Source organism: Manacus candei, unplaced genomic scaffold (genome assembly GCF_025592945.1).
Source record: "Manacus candei isolate 608988 ecotype Guabito, Panama unplaced genomic scaffold, ASM2559294v1 h1tg000014l, whole genome shotgun sequence".
Taxonomy (NCBI): Eukaryota; Metazoa; Chordata; class Aves; order Passeriformes; family Pipridae; genus Manacus; species Manacus candei.
The window spans coordinates 51,923,278-51,950,852 of NW_026138062.1; the positions used below are offsets into that span (position 1 = coordinate 51,923,278).

Below are 27,575 nucleotides of genomic sequence, written 5' to 3' on the forward strand. Positions count from 1 at the left end.
TGGCAGCGCGAGTTCCGCCACGCTCTTTCCGGCTGGCGGGGCGGGCGGGGGAGCCGGCCGGGACGTGGAGGAGGCCGGTGTCGCCCGTGCCTGTGCTCTGCGGCCCGCCCAGCATGGGATACCCGTGACCCGCGGGTCTCTCTTCCCTACAGGCGGCGGCGCCTGTGCCCGTGCGCGGCGGGGAGGACGCGGGGGCGGCCGCAGGTGGGTGCGCGGGGCTCGGGCTGGGGCTGAGGCTGGGGCTGTGACGGTGCGGAGCGGGGCACGGCGAGGGGGAGCCGCAGGGGCGAGCGCGGGACAGCGGCCGGGGGGGCCCGGCCGGGGTCGCTTCCGGCGGCGCGCGGCAGGTTCCCGGGAGGAGCCGTGTCCAGTGCTGGGGGCAGGGACCTGCCTGTGGCCTCGGGAGAGACGAGTCACGAGCCCTCGTGTCACGGGCTTCCTCATTTCAGCGAGCGCGCACTGGAACAGCCTGCCCAGAGAGGCTGTGGAGTTTCCCTCACTGGGGATATTCCAGAGCCGCCTGGACGCCATCCTGTGCATTGTGCTCTAGGACGGCCCTGCTTGTGCGAGGAGGTTGGACCGATTCTGTGGTTTAGGCGTTTCTAACCTTGTGTTGGCGCCTGGCCCCCGTGGCAAGCAGAGCCCCGGCTCGGCAGTGTCCGGCAGGGATGCGGGGAAACCATTGGGTTCAGTCAGATGGGTTCTGTGCCCGTCTGCAGCCGGGTGATTGTTTAATTGAGGGTCTCCCGGCTGCCTTCCGCCAGCACGTGGGGCTTTACCAAAATCTGCGGCAGGAGAATTTGTTGCACCGCGCTGGTGGGCTCGTGCAATCATTGAATGTTTTGTATGTGATTTTAGCATGAACCTGAAAGCCAGGTCTTCTAGATTTTAGTATTGTTATCATTACAGCTTCGTTGCTTTGATCTCACACAGGATGTCTTGCTTTCCTCCTTCCCTTGTGTAAACAGAATAAAAGTTCTGTGAAGTTGCAGCTTAGCAGTATTAAACACTTTCAGATTCTCAGCTAAAGTAGCACTAGAAAGATAATTATTAAGATTAAGCCACTTGAACAGAGCCTGACTAATCACAGTGGGTCTTTCCTGTGAGCTCTTTACATGAGATCTGTGAAGAGGATTGATTAGAGGCCTGATAAATAATTTTCTGCTGACTGGCTTCTCGGTGCAATGCAATAACAGTGGCTTATGCCTGAAAATTACTCCAGTGTTCAACCTGCTGGACTCTGGTCTGGCAGCTAATTAATGTGCTCAGCAGCAAAATGTTTTGAGGTCCCAAGGGAAAATTCAGAAAAGAGTCCCAAGTGGGCCAAGTGAATTGCCTTTGGCCAGGTAAGAGACTCAGATTTAGCGTCTCTTGGGAACTGTGAGTTGTTTCTAGAGTTCACCTTCTCCTTTTTGCAGTCAGGACTGAGGAACTGGCTAATCATTGACTCCGTGACCCTGAAGTTAGTTCGCAGGGGGCTGAAACACTTAATCCTCTGTGTTCCCTGTGGCTTGTGTCCAGGATGTCATCACCTTGCCATACCTCTGCCTTGCTGCTGGTCTTTATGGCCCTGGCTGTAGCGGGGGCTGAGCAGTCTGAAGAGAGGAGCTGTGATGTGATTGGTGATGAAAGCAGTGAGTCACAAATGGAAAGAGCCCTGCTGAAGAAACTGGAGCCCCTGAGCCACATGAGGTACAGTACAACACCCTGCAGGCCTCGGGGCTGTGCAGTGCCAGCCTTTGGGCCAGGAGGAGGGGAAGATTTGGGGTAGGACTGCAAAATGGGCTCCCCCGTCTGTATGGACTCTGACTTTTGCAGGTCTGAAGTGCCTGCTGCTCTGAGAATTGTTCTTTGTAATCCGATGGGCTGTCTGTTCTGTCCTTTCCCTGCTGCAGGTTTAATGTGACTGTGGAGAAAGGCAAAACGGAAAACTACGTCTACCAATTCAGGGTTTGCAGGGAGGTCAACAGCACCTCTCACGATTATGGTGGCCTGGTGCAAACAGATAAACAGAACGGAAAGACCACAGTGATAGGAAGAATCAATGAAACCCAGGTCTTCAATGGAAGTAAGATTCCACTCCACACTTTTCTTACTCAGCAGCTGCCTTTTGCCTCCTGATCTGGATTTGCAGCCTGTATGTTTCTCTCCTGGCAGGTGACTGGATCATGCTGATTTATAAAGGAGGTGATTCATATGGCAGTCACTGCAGTGGTGAGAAGAGACGAGCTGTGATAATGATTTCTTGCAAGCGAGGAGTTACAGCGGTGAGTGACATATGAGGTGGGAGAGGATCAGGAGGCTGCCAGACAAGTAGTTGTTTGTAAGCAGAAGGGCTTTGAGGGGCCAGCAAGGTGTCCTCTAGTATCTGTTGCCTAGCTGCACCAGCAATGATAAAACTGTCTCCTGGTAAAGTTCAGTGTGCCTGGGCATGTTTTCACATGACTTAACTTTTCCAAATTACAGAGTTCATTCAGCATTATTTCTGAAGAGCGGGAAAAGGAGCAGGAATGTTTCTACCTCTTTGAGATGGACAGCAGTGTGGCTTGTCCAGCTGAGAATTCCCACCTCAGCGTTGGCTCCATTCTACTGATCACGTGAGTCATTGGAAGAGCTGTTTGTGCCTAGGCCATAATCTCCAGTGCTATTTAGAAACCTCACAAATGCTATAGTAGACTAACTAATTGTAGTATACCTACCCACAGCCACCATTAGATGTTACTATGCCTCTGAGCTTTTTGGACAAAAGCTCTTGCTCTAAGCATGATGCAGGGCTGCTCTGTTCCCTGTAAAGAGTCTCCTTCATAGCTTACAGACAAATGCACTTAAACATGGAGATGTGACTTCCTAAAAATGTATAATGGCTCTTTGCTAGAGCTCAGAATGCAGACTAGGAGTCTTGACTTGTTTTCTGTGTTTGTGCTTAGAGGCACTGCTTCACATAATGCTGCTAAAAGATTTATACTATCAAATCGATAATTTGGGGACCTTAGCTCTGCCCTTGAGTGGTGCTCAGATACTCGCTCTAATGCCAATATGAGGCAGGTAGCTGGGTTGAAATAGGTTGTCTATAGGATTTCTTCAGCTTTATTTATTTATTTTAATTCTGCATTCCAGGTTTGCCTCACTGATTGCAGTCTACATCATTGGTGGGTTCCTCTACCAGCGCCTTGTAGTGGGAGCAAAGGGCATGGAGCAGTTTCCTCACTTTGCCTTCTGGCAAGATCTGGGCAATTTGGTGGCGGTGAGTGAAAATCCCTATATATTCCCAGCCTGGTACCTGTATTAGGAGAAAATGGCAGACTATGTCTCTTGGGTAGACCTACTGCCAGAGTGATGTACTTTGAAGCAGAAGAAGAAGATATCTCTTTCATTTTTCTTGAGTATTCTGTTTTTGAATCCTTGCCAAGACCAATTCCCTGCCGCTATCCTGCAACTGCTACGTAACTGGAACACATACTTTTTAGGGATTAATGCTTTGCAGAGAGAAATGTTCACCTGGGGACTGTGAAATACTCATGTCCGACCTCCCTGAAACCCTCCCTTGGTCATTATAGGCAGTGCCATTTATCCCTCGTGCTTGCCTTGGCCTGATGTTGCTGCACACTGTTAATCAATATACCCAGAGCTTTCATGACCGAGTAGGATGTTTTTATGTCAAGACAAGTTCTGGGGACATGTCTTAGGTAGCACAGCGATAAGCATAATCCCTTAGCAAAAGAGAAGTCGCAGGAGCCGCTTTGCTTTGGATGCTGAGTCAGTTGCAGAGTCTGATGCTGGTGCCATGTCCTGTGCTTGTAGGACGGCTGTGACTTTGTGTGCCGATCCAAGCCTCGAAACGCGCCAGCCGCGTACCGTGGTGTGGGGGATGACCAGCTGGGCGAGGAGTCAGAAGAACGGGATGACCACTTGCTACCAATGTGATAGGCTTTCCACACCAAGTTCTTTTCTCCCCATCTTCCCAGTGCTTGTTTAGCCGGGTGCCTCCCAGCCAGTTCTCCTTCTCTCACTTCTGATTTTCTTTACACTGCTTCTGCCGTCTCCGGTGTGTTGAGTCCCATGGATGCCTCTGGATGTGAACAGCACTGGTCCCTGATGGTGTGTCTTACAAATATAATGCTGTTTTAGGTTTTTGAAAATGCAGCAAAGCTGGGGGAGAAGTGCTGAGAGTTGAGTAAAGACAACAAGAAAGCAATATGAGTTTTCAGCACTGAGCAGGAATGGGAGATGAATCACTGAGAAGAAAAAAGGGCCATGGATAGGTGCAGAAAGGGGAAGGAAAAAAGGCCATGTGCTAAAACAGCTGACACTGTAAAAGGCATATTTTGTCTTTTTTTCCCTAGGGTTTACACTGGAATTATTTTTCTTTGAATGCATTTTCAGCTTTTCTAGCTTCTGCACTGTTACACAGTTTCTGCTGGCATAACTGGCACAGAGTGCTCTATGCCAGACTCTGGGGGCGGAAGAGGCATTAGCACCTGTGCAGTCTTTTGTTTTACGAACGGCAAAGTATTGAGAAGTATGCACTGGTTTCCTTCAACAGCTGTAAAGGGATGCATGCCAGCCTCTCAGACTGGAGAGGGGCGATGCTAAAAAGATATAGGAGTTAAATATAGTCTCATGACTTCAGTTCAGTCAAAATATTGTCTCTGTCTTCTCAATCATTGAGAAGCAAAAGGAAACAGTGTGCTGCTAAGGAAAAGGAACATTTGCTGAAACTGAACTGACATTAAGACAAAATGAGACAGGTAGCTGCCATTTGAGTTCTGATACAAGCTTCCCAAGGTGACTGCCCACACAGCACAGTCACTGTCAGCATTGTGATTTCATGCTTGCCAGAAGTTCCTTGTTTGGCAGAGGGTTTTCCTGTGAAACTATCAGAATTTATTTTTATATAATAGGAACCACAGAAGTCCAGGATAAGAATGGTAACACATTTAAAATAAGGGACTCTTGCACTTACTTGGTCAACTTTCATAAATTACTGTCCCCTTAAGCATGGTGCAGGCCAGTCTTAATACACTTGCCCTGTGCAGATGGTACTCACATGCTGCCAATGTCTGGGAGTGAGAGATCTTCTCTTGGGGCCCTGGTGAAAAGCAGGTACAGCTGAGTTATAGACTTACGGGGAACCTTCTGGAACTTGGCACCTTGATTCTTAATTGCTTTTTATTTGAAAGGCTACACTCTGAGCAATCCCCTTCTACCCTATTGTGGACTGGCAGGAGAACTGCCCTCAGTCTTGAGGGCAGAGACTGTGAATAATCAAGCCACTACTGTTAACAGCAGAGTACAGACAAGATTCATGTATTTTTAATGCTGTCTGAACAACGACATTGAGAGAAAAGGGGTAGCCCTGCTTTTTTGCTGGGTTTAGAGTGGGCAAACAATTCCTGCTTTCTTTGACTTTTGTTACAGTCTCAGTCTTTCTCATAACATGGGAAAAATAGGAAGTCTGTTGTAACTGTTTTTCATGGTGGTGTTAAAGGTAATTTTTTTTGTACAAAACACAACTTTCAAAAATAAAGTGACCAAAAAACCTTATGAAGTGTTGTGCTGATGTAACAGGAGCTTGCTTTGGTGGCAAAGTATCTTTCTTACCCAAGGCTGAAAGGCGGTGCCTTGTGCCTGAACTACTCTTGCCAATAATGAATCCATTTATGTTAGTTCATGGTTTTTGCTGCCACATTGTTTCACTCCAGTTCCCTTAGGGTTTAAGAGGGAAAGCTATGCACATCTTTCAAAACTGAAACTTTAAAAAGCTCAGGTAGTTATGGATGGATGGATTATGCTCTGTATTCTTCTGAAGCAACAAAAATCAAAAGTAGCTTTGTGATGAAGGTTGTACTTCTCAAAGACTCGGTTAATGTTCAGGTTCAGGAGGGGGATTAAAAAGCAGCCAGACGTGCAAAGCCTGATCAAGCATCCTTTTATTAAGAACAGTGAACATGAAATGAAGAAGGGAAGCCTTCCCATTTGACTGAAATAAAATCCAGTCCTCAGAAGTAGCTAGTAACACTGGCAGGCTAGCTGTCTGCCCACCCTGCCAAGGGTCAAACTGAACAGGAGTTCTATCACACCCAGCCTGCTAAGGATAAAACGGTTTAAGGGCACACTTCCTCTGCTGATTGCTGATTCTAACCTCCTCCTTCCCTGCCCTCAGATTACATTGGACCAAATAGTGTTATCAGGGTGCAAGCAAGCATAGGCAACTTTCTTTGGGCCTATTTTCATTCATGAAGCCGCAGAAGTCTTCTCTCCCAAGAACAAGGATGTAATGAAAGAGATCCAACAGTATAGTTAAAAATGCAAGGAAGCTGCTGCCACATTTTATCCATCTACTAGCACTTTCCTTCCTCTCTTTTTCTAAGAGGGGTCAATAAAAAGGCCATTCCAAAGATCTCTAATGTTTTCCTACCTATGCTATTAGGCCTTCTCCCATGTCACTACAGCTTTTCTGCAACAGTAGATGCTTTCCACACAGAACAGTCTTATGTTTCACTCAAATACTCATGTGAAACTTCTAAAAACAGAAAAGCCAAGATACATGGTTTATAACACCATCTTGCTTTCAGGTATTTGGCTGTAGAGGGCACTTACCTCTTCATAGTTTGTGTAATTCCTTCAGGTTTTTTGCCTGTTTGTTTGAAGCAGAGGTGCTTCTGGAAGAGAACTCTGCCCAGATTTTCACCTTTGGCAATTTGGTTACAAAACTTCAGAATACCACATATAAAAAAAGCCAAAACCCAAACCTGGAGGGGCTGAACAGGAGGAACTCGGTCTATAACATAACTTCTACCCTTCAGAAATGAGAAGTAACATTAAAGAATTAGTATTCAGTTGTTGTGGGGTGTGTTCAGTTTTTTAACTGAGGAAGAGAAATATTTGTTTTATAACACGAAAAAAAAAAAGAGCCTTAGGCAGGCAGTACAGTCCTGCCAGCTTAAACTTTGTCCTATAAGCTCTCCTGAGGATAATGAAGACAGACAAAAGAATACAAACTGGTAAGAAAACATGAACACAAAAAAACAAAAACAAAAAACAAAAACAAAACAAAAAAACCCCAGCCTATTTCACAAAGAGCCTTGGTGCTTCTGGAGACTCCTTTGGATCTGTAAATTATGCCCTAGCACAATGGGAAGACAAACCTAGTGCTGCAAGGTTCCCTAATATTAGACAATCTCCCTCCCCTTTGATTTTCCCATCACTTTGTCATGAGCACTCAGGAAAAATCCTCTGACTGGTTCTGAGAGAAGCACCTGGAGTGAACAGCTGCCACAACACTTTAGCTTTACTGTCTCCTGTAGACATGCAGAGTGAAGACACGACAGCTCCTATTGCCACAGGCCTTCAAGTTTGGTATGTGTGCTGGAATGGCTATTAAACCCAGTTCATGAGCAGCCTAGGTATTTTTAAAAGTGGAAAAGCAGCAGCCCCTTTTGCTCAAATTCTTCTTTGTCCACCTCTGTCACTCAAAATTTTCTAGTTACCTTTCATGAAACCCCAAGCACAGGTGCTCCCAATGTCCATGTGGGGCCAGCTCTTATGCCTCAAGTTCTGGCAGCGATATTCAAAACTAATATCTAGCAGACCTGCCACGGCAAACACAGATGAGGGCAGTTCCCTTTCAGAAGTCTTTTAAGACAGAAAGAGATCCCTTTCACAGTTTTATGTGGTATATAGGGGAGTCATATTCAAAATCAGTAAGAAGGGAAGTTGTTTAAAGGCCCCAGGTGGCAGTTCTCCCCAACCTCATAGCACCATTAAGAGACCAAGACATGGGCTTGTGCATGGCAGTTTCAATCAGTTAAATTCCTTCTCATTCTTCTTGAATGCAAGACCACAGGGGACTGTTCCATTCTTCCCCGCCCCAGCAGGATGCTCCAAAACTGGCAGCTGCCCTGGGCTCAGAGCAAACGTGAGACCTCTGGCTTCAGAGCTGTTAGGTCTCTTTGAGGACATTGATCTTGGCACAGATCTTGAGAGCTGGTCCCAGCTTGATGTTCATGGCACTCATGAGATGTTCCTCCTTTAGAAGCAACAGGGCCTGACCATCAATTTCCTGTGCCCGAAACTCCTCAGCAATCTCCTGGCACCCTGTGAAACAAACAAACAAACAAACAAAAAGAGTAGTGAGAAACATACATGCCTTGGGCACTCCCCTGCACCTACTCTCTGCACCTCTGGCGGGTACAGAAAAGCAAGCTAGGAATCTAACCAACCCCCATCCCCACTTTAGTCCTCAGTCTCCCTGAGCACACAGGATACTTGAGAAATGCATCTTGAGAATCCATCTGTATGACTTACTCCAATTCAGAAACATGCAAGAGCACTAGGCACCACTGACACTATTTTCTTTCCAGAACAAGAGCCAACAGATCTCCCCATGCTACTGGATCACAGGAGTGCAGGAGAGGATCTTAACTTCACCTTGCAGTGATGCAATGAACTCGTACACTTCCTCCACACTCCAACGACTAGGATTGCTGGACAGGAAGACTGGGTTGATGCCATGTAGATCTGGGGTAGGTGGGGCCATACTAGAGTTTGCCAGGTCCCTCTCTCCATGACTGGCCCTTACTGACAGGGGTCCTGGAGATGTAGGGGACAAGGCTTCATCATAGCTGGAGTTATCAGAGCCTCGACTCGAGTCTTCCTGACCCTACAAGCCCATAGGAAAGAAAACAAAAGGTGTTTTGTAAAAAATTCAAAATTACTAGCTGCAAAATAAGACACTGGGACAAACAGAAGTTGTCCCAATAGTCTGGAACAACTGTCTCAGGCTGTTGGTCCACAGGCAGCTGACCCAAGAGCTCCCTCTCTTCCTCACATCAGCACTGAAGCTCATTCGATTCTTCTATAATCCGATTTAAGTCATTCATGTGGATTGTTTTCTACCAAGGCTGTCAGCTGATCTCACTCACTGAGACCTTCGAAACACACACGGGAGTGAACACAGAGTGAACAGAACAAGTACAAACACGAATCCACTTTCTGCAGTCAATGAATGACTGGAACAGCTCACTGTGCCTTGTGTAACAAGTGTGTCAATGTGCACTCAGCACATTCTGTATGACTACATCCACTGTGACAAAGTGGTACATCCAGCAATGACAAATTTTACACTGCCTGATAGGACAATGTCCTTACCCTGTGGCGCTTGCCCTGGATCTTTGTTCGAGCAATTTCGGAGCTGCTGCGCCGTGGCCCCCGTCGGCGCACACGAGCATAGTTAGCTTCCTGGAATTCCTTCATCTTCTTTCTCTGCAGCCGAAACTGATGGCTGCAGCTGACATTGTACCTCAAATAAGCAGAAGCAGAGCAGCAGTTAAGAAACAGCATCTATCTAAGCCTAATACTTCTCCTTGCTCTAGATGGGGATAAAACTCCTCTTTACCATCAAGTTCTGTTCCTCCTCCTTTTAAGACTTCCCCTTGGAAGGAACCAGTCCAGACTTCTGACACAAGCAATATTTGGACACCAGAGTCTTGATCTAACATCTGAAGGGTCAATTAAGTCATTCCTCTAAGGGAAAAAAGACCCATAACAAGCACTCTGCTATCAACAGGAAGCAGCAATGACTAGTCTAACTTCTCCCCATTTTTTTCCCAAATGCTCCCTTGTGTCTTTGTCTAGTACCAATGTATCAGACAGCGATCAGTGTGCATTAATTTAGTCAGTCAAATGTACATTTCACTGAAGAGAAGTTCTTTGCAGCCCTAGAACTTCCCCCTTCCCACTTCATTTCCTGAGCAAGCCAGAAATTCTGTTTATACTCAACACCACATCCACCTCTCTGGACCTAGAAGCATTTACAAATCATTTAAAGTCCTAAAGGATCTCTGTGGCCAGTACATCCCATGGAGGGAGAATCAGATATACTGCAGTGTTGTAAACTACTTGGATAAGGGGCACATGCCCAGTTCCATAAAATGCATAGTCAGAGATAAGGAAAATTCCGTCTTGCTATTATTACCTTTTAGCACAGGTCATGGAACAAAACCTCTTGGAGCCACGGAACTGGGTTGCTGGGGCGTACTTCCCACAATATTCACACTTCAACAAGTTTGCCTTCTTATCAAGCTCTAGAGAGACACAGAGATACACACTAGGTGATGATCTGAACTGAAGCAGATCACACACACAATGATTCTCTTCTTCTGAAGAGACAGATTCCAAGCATGATTTTCTACTGAATCTAGTAAGTAGTTAGCTTGGGGAAGAAGCTCCACTAATTAGGACTTCAGGATATTGAACAGAGCAGGTTTTTTCTCTTTGTCAGTACAGTTTCATGGAACAAGTGAAAAACAGCATATCCCTCACATCCTACAAGGCTGGGGGGGAAATCTTCATAGCTGCACTCTCTGCTCTGTCCACACATCCTTCACAGTCATTAGAGACAGGTACAGTTCAGATTCTTCTGCTTACTACTGACATGGGATGTGTTAGATCATATTAACAACAAAAAATATTCTGCACTCAAGAAAAGGAGATTCTAGGTCCATAGCTTGAGTTTCTTAAGAGTTAGCAGGAAGAGGTACAAGTCTATGAAGTTAATAATACAGTATCAGAGAGCAGAAATTTTCAGTAACACTAACTAGACCTCCTGGTGCTGAAACTCACCCATGGAAGCACTGTCCCCTCCCAGAGAATTGCTGGACAGGTTTTCATTCTGGCCAGAAGGAGCCTCTCCCTGCAGTGGTTTCTCAGATTCTTTCAGCAGCTGAGAACAACCCACCTGGATAGGAAGAGAATGAATTAGACCCAATAGTAAAGGATTCTCTGTGTTCAGCATCTTTTGCAAAGTATATGCAGCTCAAAATTCAGCTCAGAAGAATTTCTCTGCCTAATAGGGAAGGAGACATACTGAACAAAGTTATTAGTCCTTCCTGACTCAGAGGCTTGGCCATTCATTCAAAGATCCCCAAATACTATCTGCCTGCAACATATATAGCCTGCAATTCCATGTAACTGCATTTCCCCTTATTTGCTTCAACTTCACTCACTGCCTGTTCAAAATGCATCTTTCCCTCATTAAAAATCAGAAAGAAGAACCTCCTTGTAATTCTTGCATAAATTATTGCTTTGGGGACTACTGGAGTAAACAGTTGCCGTAATACTTGTTCTACTCCTTCCAACTCGTTCTTTTAATGACACTTCTTAATGCCTTGCTTCATTCATGACACCTCCCTCCGTTCCCTTCCCCTTCACTGTCTGCATCTCAAGCTAGAAATGCTGAGTTGGAATATGGGGAAAGATGGAAGCCCACCACCCTCACAAGAAGCTTCTACAGCTCCCTCCCCCCAAAACAAAAAATCCCTACTGGAAAGGGCTCTGCTCCTTCCTGGATGACAAAGCCTTCAATAATGTGTGTGAGGATCTGGGGCTTGACGATGGCTTGTGGGGGTTTGGAGTCTCCCATCTGACGTGACACCATTGCCAGGTTTGGGGTGGAAGCAGAGGTGGGGGTAACTGAGGCTCCTTCACTTGACGTGGTATTTGGGGTTGCAATGGCAGCAGTGTCAGAATTATCTGGAAAGTTAACAGCACAAGAGTCAGTTCCCTTTGCTCCACCTACTTCAAGCGGAATATAAGATCAGACGCTTAGCACACACAAGCAGAGCTCTCCTTTGTACCTCACCTCCAAGGCCACTCTTCTCCTCTATGTTTTTGGGGCTGTCTGTTACAGGAGAGGACCTGGCAGGCAGGAGTGCAGTGACGTTGGGTGATTCCTCCTTCTCCTCCTCTGACTCTGCCTTGCGCTTTACTGCTAAGGTCTGAGATTTGCCCTGCATGAATAAAGAGGAACACGTAAGCACATAGAAGAGCTCCAAAGCAAAGAACATAACAGACAAAAGGCAAAAAAAAAAAAAAATGTATCCTGCTCCATCATACTTGATTTCCAGCCTGGTTCCTTCTGGACATGCTTCTAACTCCTTCACAGTACATACCTCTACTTAGGAGCGTTTGCGTAGCAAGGAACAAAGCTTGACAATACTCACTATCATACCACGGACTAGGATCTGGTGTCCCAATTCATATTATACTGGTATAATATCAAGACAATATGTGAACCTCAAAGGATTGTTCCAGGAAGAATGAAATGGAATGGCATTCATTTCCAAACAGGCTTTTGGCTAAATCAGATCAGTTTCAGCAAAGTAGAGTCAAAAAAGCAGGGGACACATGTTCCCTATGAGCATAATTGCCCCCACTCTAAATATGAGACAAATCCTGTGACACCTTCCCGAAGAAGCAGACGGAGTCTAGAAACAATCTCAGAAACTGGCTAAGGAAGTGCTCAAAGTGAGGCTAAATGGAGCTCTGAGCAACCTGGCCTAGCAGCCTGTGTCCCTGCCACAGGAGGGGGCTTGGAACTAGATGATCTTTAAGGTCCTTTCCAACTCAAACCATTTATGATTCTATGATCTGAGTTTGTAAAGTGCTGTTGTCCCAGGGATTTAGGCAGGTCCTAACCAGGCAATTCATAACATCACAGACGAGGCTTGTGGAACATGAACCATCTTTGTTTTCCTCTGCACAGCCTGTTGCTAGGAGATCCTCTGAGGCCTAGAGTCAGTGTCTGCTACCATATACCAAGGGGTCTGTGACACAGAAGAATCCACACTGGAGCAGTTCACGAAAAACTGCAGCTTGTGGAAAAGGCCCACATTGGAGAAGTTTGTGAAGGACTGTATCCCATCGGAGGGATCCCATGCTACAGCAAGGGAAAAGCATGAGAAAGAGACAAAACCTTAAGAACTGACCATAACCCCCATTTCCTGTCCTCCTGCACTGCTCAGGGGGAGGAGGTAGAAGAGTTGGGAGTGAAGCCTGAGCCCATGAGGAAGGAAGCAGGTATTTTTTAGATTTGTTCTTTTCCAATTACTCTACACTGATTAATTGGCAGTAAATTAAATTAATTTCCCTAAATTGAGTTGGTTTTGCCGGTGATGGTAATTGGCAAGTGATTTCCACATTCTTCTCTCAACCCACAAGCTTTTCATTGTATTTTTCTCCTCATGTCCTGTTGTGAATGAGGAGTGAGAGAGCACCAACTTAGTGGTCACCCAGCAGCCAGCCAAGGTCAACCCACCCCACTGTTACGTGTGATACTTAATATGTGATGTGGACACCTGCCCCATTTTGGGGCAAGCCTTTAAATGATAATGTGGAAGAGAAATGCTTGTAGTCAGTAATCCCAGGGCTTGGATTGGAATTAGTGTTTTTGAGAGCAAAAAAGTCTCCACATCCCTTTCCCCAAACCCCTTGCCCATCCCATCCCACTGACCTGGGCCTGGACTGCGATTGGTGTCCTAGGAATGAACAAAGAGAATCCATATGCTATTCTCCTTCTCAATGGTATCACTTACTGGCAACTGGACAGACTGCATGTAGAATGCTGCTGGCATCTGAGCCACAACTGGAGAGGAAGCTGGGCTCTTCACCATGTGGGCTGTGCCTTGAACTTGTGCCAAATTCACCCCTGTGGTGAGAGGGGGAGCTTCCTGTGAGGATGCTGGAGCTGAAGATGATGATGGGGAAGCAGCATGGGTTTGGGAAACAGGCTGGACCACAGCTGGCATTCCCCGGGATGTCGGCACTGCTGCAGCAATCTGAGCCAAACCCAGCGCTTGGGCTTGGCCTGAGCCCTGCTGCCGAGTACCCACTACCTGCACCGGGATGTGTGGTGGAGGCTGCTGTGTTGCTGACATTTTGGCAGGCCCAAGCTGAGGTGGTTTGATGGGGGTGACCAGAGATTTTGACTGAATTGGAACAGGTGACTTTGTGGCTGGCTGGCAAGGACTGTCCTGCTGGAGCTGCAAATGCTGGGGTTGGGACTGCAACATAGGTTGTACCACAAGGGTCTGAGCCTGCTGCTGGTTCTGAGGTGGAGCCTGCTGCTGTGGAGGCTGAGCTTGCTGCTGCTGTTGGGTCAGAGATGCTGCTTGCTGCTGTTGCTGCTGTTGGGCCAGTTGAAGATGAGTGGCTGTGTGGAGAAGCTGGGACTGGCGGTGCTGGAACTGCTGCTGGTGATGAATGGCTATCTGCTGCTGGATCACCACCTGCTTCTGCAGATGGATCTGCTGCTGCTGCTGGATCAGTGAGTGTGGCTGAATCTGCGTATACGTTGCTACACAAACATAGAGTGAGAAAAAACAGAGCAGAAAAGTTAGTAACGATGCAGCTGGGAACAACAAAAACAAGGCAGGCAGCCACTGCATTGGTTTGAGACATTAAGCTCCAAAATGACTGTTAGCTTACTGGCAGAGGACATAAGGGACTAAATCAACTTCTCATGCTAATAGGGAGGGATAACCCCTCAAAACAAGAGGTCTCTGGGAACCCAGAAGCTGGGAGGTGTGTGGGAAAACCTTTCACCATCAGGGCTTTCAAATGCTATTCTTGCGAAAGCCCAGTGGTCTCCAAGAGAAAAAGCAGGTGTGCACTTACCTGAGCTAATCAAGGTCTGACTGGGTGCTGGTGTAGCAGTCCTGGTCAGGTTCATGCCCACTGTTTGCTGTCCGCTGCTGTCCGTTTCGCCCTTTTTTGTGGCTGCATTCTCTGTCTCTGTCTGGCTTCCCTGGCTGACAGTCACAGCCTGGGCAGCTGCTACTGGTAATGGCTGAACCACCCCTGTGCCCTTCCTTTGGCAACTGCCAGCAGCACCTGCCGAGGAGGTCTGGCTCAATCCCATTGAGGTCTGGCTCCCACCACTTGCCACCACACCCCCGGAGACACCATTGCTGCCTGTTGCTCCCTGGCTCAGGTTGAGGGACTGGCCAGCAGTGCCAGAGGAGGCCTGAGCCACTGCCACGGTCTGGCCTGCGCTGGTGGCCTGTGGTAAGCCCGAAGCCTGGGAGCTTCCTGGCAGAGCTGCCTTCTGAGCAGAGCCTTGGAGCTGGGTGTTAGTGGTGGAGGTCTGCTGGCTCCTCACAGCCAAGTTCTGCACCTAGAAACACACATACAAAACAGAATCCATTTGCTTTATACACATTACTTGCTGGGAGTTTGACAGAGCATATGTAAGCAACACACTCTACTGGCATGCAGGCTAAGTTGATGCCTCAAGTCTCACATGAGGAGATGCAGGGCAAAGCTCAGGCATGGCCCATCCCAGGAAGCACATTATCCTGAACTCCCTCCTGCTCCATCTCTGATGGAAATTAAAGATCTCATGGCACTTTGTGAACAAGATTTGAGGATACCATCTTTCTCCGAGGCATGTTACAGCCTTCAGACCTGCCTGCCATACCATTGCACTGGTAGGACCCAGTTTAGTGTGGCTCTAAAAGCACTGAGATACTCCTTTAAAGACCAGTCATTCCTTTTCAATTTTTGTGCCACTTGCCTCCTGCCCCTGTGCAGGGCTTTCCATTCAGCAGGCCCACAGATCTACTTATGGCCAGCACCCCTTCCAATTTCACCAGTTCCTCTGTAATTTGGTGCTGCCATCCTCTGTTGTGACTCCTCCCCCAAATGCAATGTTATCTTCAAAGTTTGATCATGGCTGACTTTTCTTCAAAGAAAATGCTCCAGACAAGAAAAATATGAAGTAACTGGAAATCCCAAGAATGACTGGGATAAGACAAGGTAAATGAAAAGCCATGGCAATTCCGTGACCCAGAGAATTACTTACAGATGAATGAAGCAACTAAGACCTTGTGGCCTATTCAATCTTTGCCATCTTTACAAGAACAAATCAGCTGGGTGAAGGAATACTACCTCTGGCAAAGACATTAAACTGAAGAGTAACTGAAAACTGGACATAGTTCTTTTTGCACAAGCACAGTCATAAAACTGTGAAGATGGGATTGATCCAGCCAGTGGTTCACATCAGAAATTTTCAGCGGAAATTAATCCCACCTCTGAAGGCAAAAAGCAAACACGAAAATATGGTGGCAAAAGAAAACAGAATCTCCTGCTTGCACAGGGACACAGGTTGGGGATAAAATAGAGATGATCTGCCTTACAGGGACATTTTAAGACAAAGACCAGAGTGTGGGATGACAGAAAGCAGGGGGAAGGGAGGTGTCACTGACCTGGTCTGTGTCTGCATGGACCCCAGGAGACTGAGTGGGTGGTACTTCCTGCTGGACAGCAGCCACAGCCCCGTTGGGCATCAGGATGAGTTGGGAGGCAAGAGGCACATTGCGACCCAGGGTCCGGTTTACCTGCAACAGGTTCCCCAGCTGTGGCTGTTGAGGATTAGATGATGTGGAATGAAAGGAATGGAGGGGAAGAGAAAAAGAAAGACAACGAACCACAGGCAAACATTACAAAGCAACACTGGGCTGCAGTGTCACACACTGCAAAACCACCAACCCTCCTTGCACTGTAACACTGAACCTAACCCTCAGGAGCAGGAAACTGAGAACAGTTTCCTCAAGGAAACAAGCACTCTTCTATCAAACATGGGCCTGGGCCAACTCCCACAGACTGCCTGAGGCTGGCTAAAAAACTGAGGTATCATTGAATTTTCAGATGTTTACCAGGGACTGGTAGGGAAATGGTGATAAAAGACATACATCCAAGATCAGGGTTGCTTGAGAAGATGGGGATTACAACCTGTATCTGAAGTCAACTGAGACACAGTTGACTTTTTAAGTAGGTAACCAAGCCCCAGACTAACTATATAGTCAAGCCTAGTGTTTTCTATTTAGCTGAACTTCAAAGCAATTAAAGCAATGACTATTTGTTCACATTCATTTATGTTTCTAAACTTGCTGAGCACAGCAACAGTAGAAGAATAATTTACCATATATCTGTTCCAGTACTGAACCAGAAGAGTAGTTTTTTTCTGTGAGCTATATTCAAGTCTAGGACATATATTTCACATTTACACTCTAGTGAGAAGTGCTATGGGATCTTTAACATCTATGCAGAGCAGAGACACACAGTTGTTAACATTCTCACCGGAGTCACAAAATACAAAGCTCATCTACCCTCAAAAGCAGAGCCCAGAATCAAATTTGTGGTTTCAGGGACAACAGCTTCCCGATACGATTTTAAAATATACTGCAAAATCCATAAAGTTAGACTTAGTCCATAGGTGATAGCAATCCCAAGCAGAGAGACACTGAAGGAGGTAGTAAGCGGGTTTCACGGTCAGGACACATTTTGCATGCACATCTCTTACCCGAAGATACATCTGGGCCTGTGACTGGTTGAGAGGTGGTGAGGTGGTATTCCCAAGGAGCACAGACTGTGTCAGGGTTGTGGCGCTGGGGGAACTCACGCTCTGTGACCGACTGATCAGCTGAGCAGCTGATGTGGTGGCTAGGTTGATCTTAGAACAGAAAAAAAGTTCCAAATCATATATGAAGACATGGAGACCAAGAAATAAGTACAAATTCACTTAGTGGGGTACAGCCAGAACAGACATTTTACAGTTTTTTTCCTGTATTCCACAGGGGACCAAGAAGAAGAAATTTCTTGTCTTAGAGGGCTCATCTTAGAGGCTATGCAATCTAAACTAGCCAAAGCCCTGGATACTAACCTCATTCGTATGCTGAGCTTGAGTATCACTGTTAGCATGCAACTGTAATAAGAGATCCAAAAAAAATTACATCATTTTCTCCAGCCTCTCAAGTAAAGATAGAAAACCCACAAAATCTTCTCTACCCTACCCACTCATCTACTCTCCCAACAAATCCAAGCTTCTCAATACTCACTACAAAACAGACATCCTCTCATTCAACAAACTACTACTCTGCCCAAGACAAAAGGAGATTCCCTTTCAAGCTGCCATGACTCCTTCTCCAAAGTCCTGACCCTTTTCTAATACATGACAACATACCCCAAAGCCTCAGCAAACAGAGATCCATGTCAACCTTTCCAGCTAAGAGGCCTCTCCCACCCAAAAACCTTATCTGGTCTCCTTAACCCCCACCAATAACAATAGCACCCCAAATCCTCAAAGTTGTCTGCATATTGTGGATTCCCAGCATTCTTAGAAGCTGTGTGGCTGACTGCCATCCTTAAATACAAAGAGGAGAAAAAACAACGTGGGGAGTAATAGGGAGGCTTCAATATATGTGTGAGGGAGCAGTTTTACTTACAGAAGCCTGGGTGGTGGTGGTCTGTTGAGAGGTGCTAGTGTTGGGGGAGCTGGCCTGTCTACTGGCTGCAATTGTAGCCTGCAAGAAAGATTGACAGAGACATGAGTGCCTGGAACAAACTTTTTAATCCAGGCCAATTATTTGGCTTTGTCAGAACACCTAGTCCCTTAGCCTGACAGTGAAGGACCTCCAGTCCTTCCACCCAGGGGTAAACATCCTACTGTTCCCCAGCTTGTCATGCTACACACTGCAACTCTCACCCTAATGCTGAAATCCACTGTTAACATCCAGACATTCCCTGCAGTATTAGCACTTTGCTGGCTAACTAGGCAGTTTAGTAACAATGCAATGGTAGTACTCCAAGTAACGAATTTCAGATTATAGTACATATGGTTTGTGGAGGAATATAAATATTGGTTTCTTTATTTCCCCCTCTCTGATCCCATGGGAATTCACCTGTATGAGTTTAGTTAATTTTATAATTAAGATTTGTGCAAAAATGACACAAGGATTCTAATCTTTCAGTAGTATAAGACAACAGGTAGGTATTTTATGAACAACTACATCCTGGACTAACTGTCAAGGAGTTCAGCTACTGAGATATTGTTACGCAAACAGAACTGTATTCACATCACACATAATCCATCCTCAACTGATGATAAAGTCTGGTGGGTGAGCAAAGTTGATAAAGAAAAAAAATATTCAATAGTTGTACATCATAAAATATCTTGATTCATATTGATCTATATATGTCTCAATTAAAAAGAAAGCCTCCTGGCTGGACAAGATCCACCCCAGATCCCTCTTGCTGTTAAAGAAAACATGAGCTACTAAGTTTCAAGACAGAAAATTCAGAGCATACCGCCTGAAATTTCACTCAAACACAAACATTTATTCTCAGAGAAGTAACAATCCACTGTTCCCTTTAATACAGTTTTTTAACATTATTGCATTCACGGCTGATTTAACCACCCATCTTTTATTTAAAGAAGGTGCAGGGGTAGTCATAGGCCTCCGGAGTGCAACTTCCCTGATGGGGATACCAAATTTTATCTTCCCCTGGTCTGTACCTGAAAAACAAATGAATCTTTGCATCAGGCTTCCAGTTTACTAGCTGTTTGTATTAACTCTAAACAAGAGGACTTGTTGTCTCATCAGGGATCAGGATGACCCCAGTGCACAAGGCACTGCACAAGAAGATAACTTCTGGATCTTCCCCAGAGAATGATCCAATTCCTCTCCTTCTGCCTCTTGGCAACTCACCTGCTGGACAGCAGCCAGGCTGTGAAGCTGGGCACTGTTAAACTGCTGCTGGAGCATAAACTGATGGAAGTACTGGGCTGCATTGGGCTGCCTCTGGAGTGCCTGCAGGGCCTAGATAAAGAGGAAAACCCAATTGTCAAAACTTGTGTGTGCTTGAAGGGTGATTGAAGAGCACAATGAAGAAATAAGTAACAGCCACGAGAACATCCCTAGACCAAATGAAAAAAAGCATGCACTAGATTAGCACCTCAAAATCCATACTACAGTCACAAATTTGGTAACAGACTGAATCACAGGTGTATTCCAGGACAGCAGGAAGCACACCTGCAAGAGCTTAATAAACTCCAGGAATCTGGGGATGTGTGTGGTCACATACACAGACAAGTTTTCCCGCGTATGGAGGGTATAGACAGGCTGGGACGGTAAACTGAGTGACTTGCTCTAGAACAGCAGGCTAAAATCAATGTATTGGATCACAGGACAGATTATATCTAAGAGGCTGGACACTGAAGGAGTAACCTATAAAACATGATGTCTCAGGCTGTAAGAACTCAGGCCTAGCATAAGAATTTCTAAATCTGAAAAACGACAGTCCTCTGTGCATGCTCCCACTTGGACACATAACTCAGGGGAACACGAAAGAGCTTACCACCACCTTCCACTGAGGCACCTGCCACCCCAGAACATAACTGTGTCTCACCTGTACTGCCTGTCGCTCATAGAGAGACATCTGTGATATCTGAGGACGGGTGCTTCCTCCAGAACTGGAGCTCCCGCTGGTGGAGTTGGAGTTCTGCTCACTTTCAGTCTCCATGGTGACAGGATCCCAGGAGCTCAGGCTGAGCTGGACTCCAGATCTACATTGAGAGAGTTGGAAAGTAAGTCAGGCTACAGAAAAAAACAAACTGTATTTCACTACATTACACAGCTTTTTTACTGGAATATCTCAAAACCAGGCTCCATGCACAACTTTGCTACATCACAGGGACCAGGGATGGTGGGCTTCTGAAATCACCCAGAAATTATACCCACAGTTTAAATCTTTTATGTCCACAGTCAGAGACGTAATGCACACATTCTCATATTTTTATTGCCATGCTATAGTTGGAACCTACGGCATCATGAAATCTTGAAAAGGTAGTGAAGGAGCAGCTGCAGCTCATTCAGGCAATCATTTGTTTACAGACCTTTCCTTCAAGAGGAGCTAGTGAACTCAGGCAAATTCCACCATGCTTCCAGTCCTCCACTGCACTTTGGCAACTTCTGATCCTCTCCTCCTCCAGCACCTCAACTCTATCGCCCTCCTGCAGATAAACCAACTCTGTCCCTCCTTCTCCTAACTTAGCCTCCAGCCCTCAACCCTTTCTTTCTTTCTCCGATCATATGGACTTTCTAACTACTTGTAGTTCCTGACAGATCTTCTCTTGGATAACAGACTAGAGGCTGGTATCTGTGGTGGCGAGTTGCTTTCAGGAGGAATGGAGTCAGAAGCAGAGTGGATGAAGTGTTCACTGGCAACACTTGTAAGGCAAAAGTTGCTGAAGAGGTCATGCAGAACCAAGGAGATCTTCCAGCAGCAGAAAGATGAGTTGCAGTGAATTGCAGGACTGAGAAAGGACTGGAGAACGTTTTCATCAGCCAAGAGGAAGAGAAGTGAGATTGAAGAGAGTGCTTAGCAGAGAGTCATGCATTGACATGATCAGGGAGTTTACAGCAAGAAACGTGAGCTACGCCAGGAGTAGTGGCAGGAGGGGTTAGAGTCAGAAAAGGGAGCAAAAGTGATTATTCAACAGAATTCCACCAGGAAAAAAAAACACAAACCTGACTTTTTAGAAGGATATAATTTCATGTAAGATTTTTAAAAAAGTTTCTGATAGTCCTATTATCACTGACAGCCTATTTATTTCCAAAACACCAGCTGGCTCCTCTGTAATGTATATGAGAGACCTCTATATGATACCCCTCTAAATGAGTTTCCAGGAGTCCAGACCACTGGCACAGCACCTTTATCTAGCCCTTTCTAAATCCAGAGATTTTGAGCTTCACAGCCTTCTCCAAACAATGTTTTCCTAGTGCATAAACAAACAGACCAGTGCAGCAGAAAAGAGGGTTTAACAATAGTCTCAACCAGACAACTTTTTAAATTCTGACATGGTGTTAAGGACAGCAGATTACTCGAAAGTAGGGCAACAGCATTAACACTGCAGAGGATGGGTGGCTAAATGAAGGAATTGCTGCTTCAAACCTGCTCCTCAGAATCTGGAAAATCTTTAATTGGCAAGCAGAAAGCTGCTGCTCCAGTCCTGTCTTCCACATACATCTTTATCTCTACCCTCAAGTCCTGCCCAGGCATCTCCCTGCTAATCCAACACTGGCTTCCTGCACTGCTTCAGCATCGGCCATCGGTAATTCTGCCCTGAAGTCATCTTCTCTTCACCTGAGACACGCCTCCTCCTAACTGGTCACTACCATCTTCAGGCACAACTCTACTACAGCTAGAAAGAGTTGGGCAATAAAACTATCCAGAATATAAAAGCTCTGGAGAAACAACTGCCTCAAAGGTCTTCCCCAGAGCGCAACACCACAAAAATTAAATGAAGCCTGAAAATAAACAAACTGAGAAGGAAGAGAATAAATACAGACTTTTATCCACTGTGGTGGATAAATGAAGTACTTTGAATGGAGTTAAAATGCAAGTGAAGCTACACACATTACACCGAGTTCTCTAGTAGCTCAGCTGCCATTAGAAGACAATTTATGGTCCCTTGCTCACCCTCAACCTCCCAGCATTCACCTCATTTCTGGTGCTCAGTAGATCAACTTGTTAACTCTGCAGAAAAGCTACCCTCAACATCATTTTCTGCCAGATCAGTGAGCTGAATTACCTTACTTATGATGCCACAAGTGTCAGTGAGAGGAAAGAATGTAACTAATGTTCACCCTTACCCTCAACAGCTGCAAAAGGGGAAACCTGGCTTCTGACTTGGTGCTCTGTTTCACCAATCTGTGTTTCCTCACTAAACAGCACTACTGAATCCTAACATTACTAGCATTTTTGAGAATTCCATATCGATCTAGATCTTATTAAAATCAGGTCCTAGAACAAAGAGAATCTTACTGAAACACCTCTGGTACGAGAGGCATTGAATAATTTTGCTGAATTCCTGTGCAGGCAGAAGGCCTTTTGGAGACATGGACAGAAAAGCATACTCTCCCTTTGCAGAAGGGCAGTAAGAATTTTAAGTCACTCACAGCAAGTAGGGTTATCCAGCAAAACCCTTTCCAAATACAAAAGTGAAAAGGCACAGTATTTCCCCAAGCAAGTTCATTTAAGGCTGCAGCTCCATGTTAGTGTAATCCGATCCAAACACAGGCTATTCCCAGACAGAATAGCAGAATTACACCCCCTCCCCTCCTCCAAGTGCATCTTCCAGCACCTTCCTCTTACAAAAATTTAGTGATCACTATGCTATCACATCACTTGACTCATCTAGCTGCTCCATGAGTTGGATAACTCACTAAAAATGATTAAACCATGGGTTTTCCAAACAAACAAAAAAACCCCCAGACTAACAATGTGGCCATTACTTGAAATTAACCTTTGAACAACAGCTAGAACTGCACCCCTAAAAGGCAGCCCCTGAAGGATACAAAGGCCTTTTAGCTCCATGGCAGGAATGACCACACTGCAAAAAGGAAGGGAAAAGGGAGAAAATTGGCTCAGGCAGCAGTACAAGCATGAGAACATGGGCCAGTCCAGAGCCTAACCCACACTGCTGATCTCAGCACACCCCAAGAACACCACAGGTAGCCCATCTACAAGTTCCTGACCTTTCTCAAGCATAAGAGCAGAGAAGAGTCAGGTCAAACATCTACTCTAGTCATCAAACACTTCGTAGAAAAGTTTTACTTGCTCACCCCATTCATTCCCCCCTGGCACACGACTGCTGTCTGCAGAACATTTCCTAACCTTCTAACTGGTTTTGTCACATCATCCTTGAGAAACTAAGTTAGCAAACAAGTAAGATTTGCACAGGTTTGCCCCATAGGTTTGGGGGAGAAAAACTGATAATCAGGACTACTGCAGCGCACTCTCCTCCGTTACTGTACGTTTCCACAACAGCTTCCAAGCTACCTAAGCAGAGGTGCGAAGCTGCCGGGACACGCTAACTCTGCTCTGGGATGCTCTGGAAGCAGCAGTAGGTGCGACGCTGGAGCACTGCAGGACCCCCGCACCACCCGGTCCCCACTCCGCCGTGCCCGGCCCGCCCTTCCCGGCCGCGGGGGGCGGCAGGGCAGGCTGGCAGGGGGCAGGCGGTACCCAGGCCGCCGGCAACTCCGGCGGCAAAGTTCACCCGGCACGGCGTGCGGGCGCCCTCCCCACCGCCCGTGCCGTGCCGTGCCGCGCCGTGCCGTGACCGCAGCCCCGCCGCACGGAGAGGCGGGATGCGCCGCAGGATGCCCGGAGCCGGGCGGCGGCTGCCCGGGGGCGGGAGCGGGGCTGCGCTGCGGAGCTGCCCGGGGCCAGGCCGGGTAGACAATGGCTGCACCGCCGCCGCTGTCAAGTTCCATCCCGCGCCGGCCCCGGGGAACTCTCCCGGCCGCGGCCGCCCGCGCCCCGGGCCCCGTCTCACCTGCGGCCGCCGCGGCGCTGCCCCGCTCTGCCCCGCTCGGCTCCGCCGCCCGCGGTGCCCGCGCTCCCCGAGCCCCCGCGCCGCCGCCGCTGCCGCCGCCGCCCGACACGCCCCCCGCGCGCGGGCAGCCGGGCCGGGCCCGCCGAGCGGGCGGGGCGGGGCGGGGCGGGGCGGGGCGGGGGCTCCGGGCCGGGGCGGGCGGTGCCGGGGGCGGGACCTGCCCGCGGCTCCCGGCGGGGCCGCGCTGTGGCGGGGCGGCCCCGGAGGCGGAGGGCGGGACGCGCGCCCACTCAGCCCCCGGACCCCCCCTTATTCTTTTCTTTTTTACATTCCTTTTTTAGTCCCTTTTTTCTTTTTTTTTTCTTTTTTTTTTTTTTTAAATCTCGGCCTCCGGGGCTCCCCCGGCCCTCCGTCACTTCCTCCCTCGAGGCGCTTCCGGGCACGTGGTGCCCTTCCCTGGGCGCCGCTTGCCCGTTGCCCTGGTGACGGGAGCGGGAGCCTGGCGGGACGCGGGGTTGGGACCGGCTGGATCGGCCGCCCAGCGCCGCATTCGCGGCTCCGTGCTGGGCCTGCAGGGGTGGCGGACCGAGGCACAGAAGTGTTGATAAGCATCACAGCCCGGTGGTTCGGCAGGCACAGAGTGCTTTTCGCCGACCTGAGCAGATGTCCCCTGTGCTGGGGTACACTTCACCGTCGGTCCTTCTGGAGATTGGTTAACCTTGTTAAACATTAGTAGCTTTGTGTATCGCAGAATCACCGAATCAGTTCGGTTGGAAAATACCCCTGAGATCATCGAGTCCAACCTGTGGCCAAACACCACCATGTGAACCAGACCATGCACTAAGTGCCATGTCCACTCTTCCCTTAAACACCTCCAGGGCTAGTGACTCCACCACCCCCCTGGGCAGCCCATTCCAATATCTGATCACCCTGAAGAAATTACTCTCAATGCCCAGCCTGAAGAACCCCTGGTGCAGCTTAAGACTATGTCCTCTTGTCCTGTCACCCTCTGCCCTGGAGAAGAATGTAGGTTGTAAGCTGCTTGTGTTGGTACCTGGAACAAGCTTTGCTGAACAGCCAGAACACAGAGGTAATGATGGTGCCTGGGAGGTTTTCTGCCCGTGGTGCCTGGGAGGTTTTCTGCCCATGTCGTGTACAGCACATGCAAAGATGCACAGTGGAGACCTGCACAAACAAGGTAAAGAAACCACAGTGCCAGAGATTGCTGTCAGCTTTTAGAAGGGAAGCTGTGCTATGCAGGCACTTGGGCCTCACTTCCCTTGATTATTCTCAAAGAGCATCAGTTTGTTGTCTGTCAGTTGCCTGGCTTAGGGTAAGAGTGGTTGATTATGGCAAACTTATTAAGTTTTAACAATAATGTTGTCATCTTAGATGACGAGTGGAGAGAACTATTTACAAGAGCATGTAGTGACAGGACAAGGGACAATAGTTTCAAGCTGAGAGAGAAGATTTAGATTAGATATTAGGAAGAAATTCTTTACTGTGAGGGTGGTGAAGAATGGCACAGGTTGCCCAGAGTAGTTGTGGCTGCCCCATCCCTGGAAGTGTTCAAGGCCAGGTTGGATGAGGCTTTGAGCAACCTGATCCTGTGGGAAGTGTTCCTGCACATAGCAGGAGTGTCAGAACTAGATGATCTTTAATGTCCCTTCCAACCCAAACCATTCTATGATTCTATGATCAATATATTTGTTTCTAAGAAAATGACAAATGTCCATCAGGTCAGACCAGTGGCTAAATCTAGATGAGAGCTGGTGAATTTCCTTTAAGGATGACAGCTTATGAACCAACATATACAAGATGCAGAAGCTCAAGCACCACAGAGGCTATGAGCAGCATAAATGCTCCTGCAAATGACATTTTTGAGCTTCATGTTGCAAGAACATTCCATCTGGCTCTGTAATGATAGTGCCAGGCTATCAATTCGCAGGAGATAATTTCCATTATCAATTGGAGTTGATTTTCATTGACTTAGCATCACAAAATAACATTTGCTGCTGCCTGAAAAGCAGCAAAATACACTGTACAGGAGGGCATTTGGGCTGTTACCAAACATACCTGCTCTAAATGCTGAGAGTTCTTTCCTAATTCAGATGGAAAACTGGCTGATTTTTAAGGAGATATTTAAGGTTATTCAAAACAAAAGGTCAGATAGTGAACAAAGAAACAATGACAAGGCAGGGAACCAAGCTAACAGTAATCCCGGTGAATCAACCACTCCTAAAACCCCCAACAACTGGATGAACGACTAAGCCATTTGTCCCTGTTGCAAAACCCACTGAAGTGGATTCAAGGGAGGAAACTCTCTGGAATGTATGCAAACGAAGGGGAGCTACTGCAATAGGACTAGGAGGAAATACGGTAATAAAGAGGCTTTAGGACTTACTGGGGGGTTCTTGGAGGCTGGGAGTGTTGTTGGAATCGATAAAGAGAATTTGAGGATTTACAAATCTACACTGGTGAGCTTGGGGTAAAAATCACAGGCAGGAAAGTGGAGGGATCAAGGTGGATCAAATGGAGAGAACATAGGGGTAAACAAAACCAGTCAAATGCAATCAGTATGTTTGCCCAAGTTTTGAATCTGATCACCACAGCCTGTACTATATTTGTAATAAATTATTTAAATTATTTCCTGTGCGATTGTGCTCTCTGTTGTGTGCATGTGGTCTGTCTAGTCAGCAAGTAGGATGAAAGGTTTGTACGGTCACCGAGGCTCATGTTGCAAATTGTGAGACTGGCTTAGAGGGTCTGGCTGGAAACCTGTCAGATTCTTTGCCTAAAAATGAGGCATTTCACAGATAACTCACGTTTTAGATGCAGATCTTCTCAGCTCTGGGTTCTGCAGGAAGAAGCAGCCCATTTTCATCCCAATTACCTTTTTTTTTTTTTTTGGTTCCGATCCATTTTTGAAAAGGAATTTTTTTGTCTGGAGAAATGGCATCTTGCAGAGCAAGCCACGGAGCGATGGTGACACTCAGTGGCCCTGGAGGAAAAGTGCACCTTCTGAGTTCACAGAGTTTTTTTCCAGTTTATCAGGAAGACAGTGGTAGCTAATGAACCTTATATACAGGTGATTGAACAGCACTTAGCAAAACGATGAACCTGCATACTGTGCCATATGGATTCATATAGTACAGGCATATAAATGAACATCTAGCCTGCTGTCTGAGATGCTAGTTACCAGATTCCCTGTTAGCTGCCTCCTGTACTATGCTCTTCTAGACCTTGTTTTTTCTCAAGCTGAAGCTGCAAACTTTGCAGGAAATTTCCCAGTTGACTCCAGACCATCTGAACAACCAAGATCCACATAGCAGCTGTGGTGAGGTGATGGGAGGAAGTTTCCTGGCCATCTGCCCCACCTTTGCTTACACATAGCAAAGGTTCCTTTCTTGCACTGGAAGATATATCCTGTGGATGTCACTAAGGACAGGGAGCATCTTTCAACAGTCAGAAGAACTGAGCAAGCATCAGACTGCCCACTCAGAACAGATTAGCTCCCTAATGTTTGCTCCAAGAGGCAGAGACCTCACTGACTTTTACTGTACACTCCTATCTTAAGGAAGCTTGCCACACAGCAGCTCTTTTTCAACTCTCTGCT

The 27,575-nt window shown here is 47.0% G+C and overlaps 2 protein-coding genes across 5 annotated transcripts; one reads left to right on the forward strand and one right to left on the reverse strand.

Moving 5' to 3' along the window:
• The first annotated feature begins 15 nt into the window (after nt 1–15).
• M6PR (mannose-6-phosphate receptor, cation dependent) lies at nt 16–5,544 on the forward strand. The gene is made up of 7 exons (XM_051779944.1): nt 16–204; nt 1,522–1,692; nt 1,896–2,068; nt 2,158–2,267; nt 2,467–2,597; nt 3,118–3,244; nt 3,802–5,544. The coding sequence occupies exons 2-7, from the start codon at nt 1,523–1,525 to the stop codon at nt 3,922–3,924; spliced, it is 834 nt and encodes a 277-aa protein (XP_051635904.1). The 5' UTR covers nt 16–204; nt 1,522; the 3' UTR covers nt 3,925–5,544.
• A 369-nt stretch (nt 5,545–5,913) lies between these two features.
• PHC1 (polyhomeotic homolog 1) lies at nt 5,914–27,238 on the reverse strand. 4 transcript variants are annotated; one of them, XM_051779903.1, is made up of 17 exons: nt 26,785–26,826; nt 25,014–25,144; nt 20,026–20,182; nt 19,326–19,436; nt 18,063–18,140; nt 17,501–17,542; nt 17,141–17,290; nt 16,044–16,199; nt 14,455–14,953; nt 13,374–14,134; nt 11,642–11,789; nt 11,324–11,532; nt 10,624–10,738; nt 9,977–10,085; nt 9,151–9,301; nt 8,431–8,662; nt 5,914–8,097 (listed from the first exon to the last, which is right to left on the reverse strand). In XM_051779903.1, exons 2-17 carry the CDS (start codon nt 25,121–25,123, stop codon nt 7,943–7,945), a joined length of 3,183 nt encoding a protein of 1,060 aa, XP_051635863.1. In that variant the 5' UTR covers nt 25,124–25,144; nt 26,785–26,826; the 3' UTR covers nt 5,914–7,942. The 4 variants fall into 4 exon arrangements, with proteins under 4 accessions (XP_051635863.1, XP_051635861.1, XP_051635864.1 ...); XM_051779901.1 differs by lacking the exon at nt 25,014–25,144 and having other exon boundaries at nt 26,785–27,238; XM_051779904.1 differs by lacking the exons at nt 25,014–25,144; nt 26,785–26,826 and adding an exon at nt 23,960–24,058.
• Nucleotides 27,239–27,575: the final 337 nt, after the last annotated feature.